Below are 3,111 nucleotides of genomic sequence, written 5' to 3'. Positions count from 1 at the left end.
TAATTTTGGCAATTAAGCTTATTTTCTACTTACCCAGAGTCAGATTAACTCATGGATACCATTTTTATGTCTCTGCGTGCTGATTGAAGGAAGTTGCTATAACTAGCTTTAGGGCAATTGTTAACTAGCGATAGCACCAATAACAGACATAGAAATGGTATCCATGAGTTAAATTGCCAAAATCGCGCACTATCCCTTTAAGATCCGAGTGACGAGTTATAAAGTATATTTGTAGCAAACAGAGCGAGCAGTGGCGCGAATGAGAGCCACAAGCGCACAGCCACCGCATGCTCCTCATCATCTCTCTACAGTGCAGATATATTTCAGATGATATCATGCATTTGGGAGTAGAATATCATTTCTCACAGTCGTTCTCCTAAAAAAAAAATCCCCACCGGGGTAGCATGCCCCCGGACCCCCCTCCCCCAGCTAATTTTGCCACAGCTGCTGAGATAAATTGTAGGGGAGACACTGTAGACCGTCTCAACACACACCAGGTACCATACCTTTCCTCTCTCCAGTGAATGACACTACGTCATCTCTGTCTTTATACTCCAGAGCCTCCTTCTCCAGATAACTGAGGAGTTTCTCTCTGCTGTAGGGGCCGGTGGCTGCTTTCACTGTGTGGTCCTTCTGACGCATCGACGCTGGCAGCAATGCATTCTGGGGGGAGACACGGAGGGGTGGATACACGGGTTTATTGACTGATTGATCAATTGGTGATTGGAGAATTCATGTTTAAAAACATTAGGGCTACATTCGGTGATGTGTTGTGTTCCTATGGTCGCCTAGTTAGTTGATTCATCTCACTCATGCTGTCTATAAGTGAAAGACAAGAATAATGTTTAAGATGCTCTCTACTTTAGACGTAACGTGTCTTGAAATAGGCCTATTCCCACATTTCCCAATACTTCTGTCGGTTTGTATTGTGTAATATCACTACAATAGTGTTTAAAAAGGGCTATTGGTCTCACTCTGGCTCTGGGGGGGGGTTCATTATCCTACTCTACTCTACTCTGCTCTGCTCCATTCTGCTCCATTCTGCTCCATTCTGCTCCATTCCGCTAGCAAATAACCATACAAACACTTGGCAGACTCTCTGCAGAATCAACACATAAATACACACACACGCTCTCTTTCCCTCTCCCTTAGATTTCACAACATTGAGAGTTGAGGATTGCGAGAGTTGAGTTGGAGGTTAAACGTTGATAAGAATGAGATGTCTGTCTAGCTAACAAGGAGTAAACACAAGGAAGACACAGACGCAGAGAGACGCACCACCCCGCCCCTCCATACCTCTGGGTCCATCTCCTCCAGAGCGGTCTCCAGTTGTTTGAGTTCCTGCTCTGACAGGTTGTTAAGGATCTCATCCTCATCAATCTCCTTGTACTTCTCCAAGTCTTTCTTAAACGACAGCGCCATGCTCTCTCTCTGCTACACCTACTGCAGACTGGGGACCGGGATGTCTGTCTGTGTTCCTCTGGGTCCAAGTGTCACGCCTAGGGGCAGGTAACCTGCTAGACAGACAGACAGACAGACAGAGAGACAGAGAGAGACACACACAGACAGAAACAGACAGACAGACACAGAGACAGACACACATACAGAAACAGACAGACAGAGAGAGAGACAGACAGACAGAGAGAGAGACAGAGCGAGACAGAGTGAGAGAGGGGGGGGGAAAGATGGTAACATTTGAGTTAGTGGGATCAAAGTAGGTACTGTAATCAAAGCCAGTCCGACACCGTCTGTTCTTCGGTCTTAAACATCACATAAACTGGGTGGGTTGAGCCCTGAACACTTCCAACGGGTTCTCATGGCTTCCAACGGGTTCTCGTGGCTTCCAACGGGTTCTCATAGCTTCCAACGGGTTCTCGTGGCTTCCAAAGGGTTCACGTGGCTTCCAAAGGGTTCTTGTGGCTTCCAAAAGGTTCTCATGGGTTCTATGGTGCTGTGCTGACTCAGGGCCTGTTCTAAGGAGGAGTTAGTTCCAGTGTTCCCTACATTTTTGGGAGGCACTGAGCAAATTTCAGGTCTGCTGAGCGGAAACTTGACTGCGAACACAGACTTTACCAGCTTTAAGTTACAGTTACAGACAGTGTACAAGTAGGCCATGTGATGATGATGTAGGCCTATCAGAGTGGCCTACCATCATAACACTTTCTCAAGGAAATAGCAATTCTACGATACAGCCTATAGTAGCAGCCAATGTGTGGTGTTCAATGTATTCCTACATTCCATTAGATTAAAAAAAATCAAAATAACATGAAACATTTTTAATATAAGTGACTGAAATTGTTGTATTGTGTTGTTTGATGCAAGAAACTACTTTATATTCCATATTATTCCCATACCAAAAATGTATGGCACCCTCTGCCTATTGGCTGCTTATTCAAGCCTGTCTCAAAATACAACACTGCCCCTTTAAGACATAAAAAGCTCTTTAACTGACTCACTTTCCAAAGATGGCTACACCTTTTTTGCTCTTGTAGGAGGCAATCACTCCCCCATTGCTATAACTGGGCTAATAATAACAACTCACTAACTAGCAAAGAATATCAACACATGTGCTGCTCTGTGTGTGTGATAACATCTCAAAACAAGCTCATCTACTCCCGAACCGTTTCGTGCCTGTCAATACAATAGAATCCTCCTCCGATAAGCTCTGCCTAAAACTAAATCACTAACCGTCTTGCATAGTTAGATTTGTTTTGGTTTGTTGCATTGAAAGGGACTAATATGTTGATTAGATCAGAATTCCCACAGTAAAGGAAACATTGATAGTGTAAAGCAGTGTTCCCCAACTCCGGTCCCCCAGTATCTCCAACAGTACATATGTTCTGTTGTGGCCCCGGTCAAGCACACCGGATTCAACTTGTCAACTAATCATCAAGCCCTTGACAAGTAGAATCAGGTGTGTTTGTCTGGCGCTACAACAACAATGTGTTCTGTCGGGGATACTGGAGGACCGGAGTTGGGAAACACTGGTGTAAACTAACGGGGCGAAAGTCTAGTAAAGTTGAGTGAAGTTCAATTTTGTGCGCCTCTGCGCAGCTGGTATTTTTTTATCAATATATTCACCTGTATTTACCTCCCAAAAATGAAATGCTA

The 3,111-nt window shown here is 44.6% G+C and overlaps 1 protein-coding gene across 1 annotated transcript; it reads right to left on the bottom strand.

Moving 5' to 3' along the window:
- Nucleotides 1–483: 483 nt before the first annotated feature.
- Nucleotides 484–1,513, bottom strand: LOC311111765 (tropomodulin-3-like; the record flags this gene model as incomplete). The annotated part of the gene is made up of 2 exons (XM_084154588.1): nucleotides 1,297–1,513; nucleotides 484–663 (listed from the first exon to the last, which is right to left on the bottom strand). Exons 1-2 carry the CDS (start codon nucleotides 1,420–1,422, stop codon nucleotides 484–486), a joined length of 306 nt encoding a protein of 101 aa, XP_084010714.1. The 5' UTR covers nucleotides 1,423–1,513.
- Nucleotides 1,514–3,111: the final 1,598 nt, after the last annotated feature.

This window comes from Coregonus lavaretus, assembly GCF_964263955.1.
Source record: "Coregonus lavaretus genome assembly, chromosome: 37".
In the NCBI taxonomy this organism is placed as follows: Eukaryota; Metazoa; Chordata; class Actinopteri; order Salmoniformes; family Salmonidae; genus Coregonus; species Coregonus lavaretus.
Note: the sequence above shows the minus strand (reverse complement) of the source record. Positions and strands in the feature narration are given on the sequence as shown.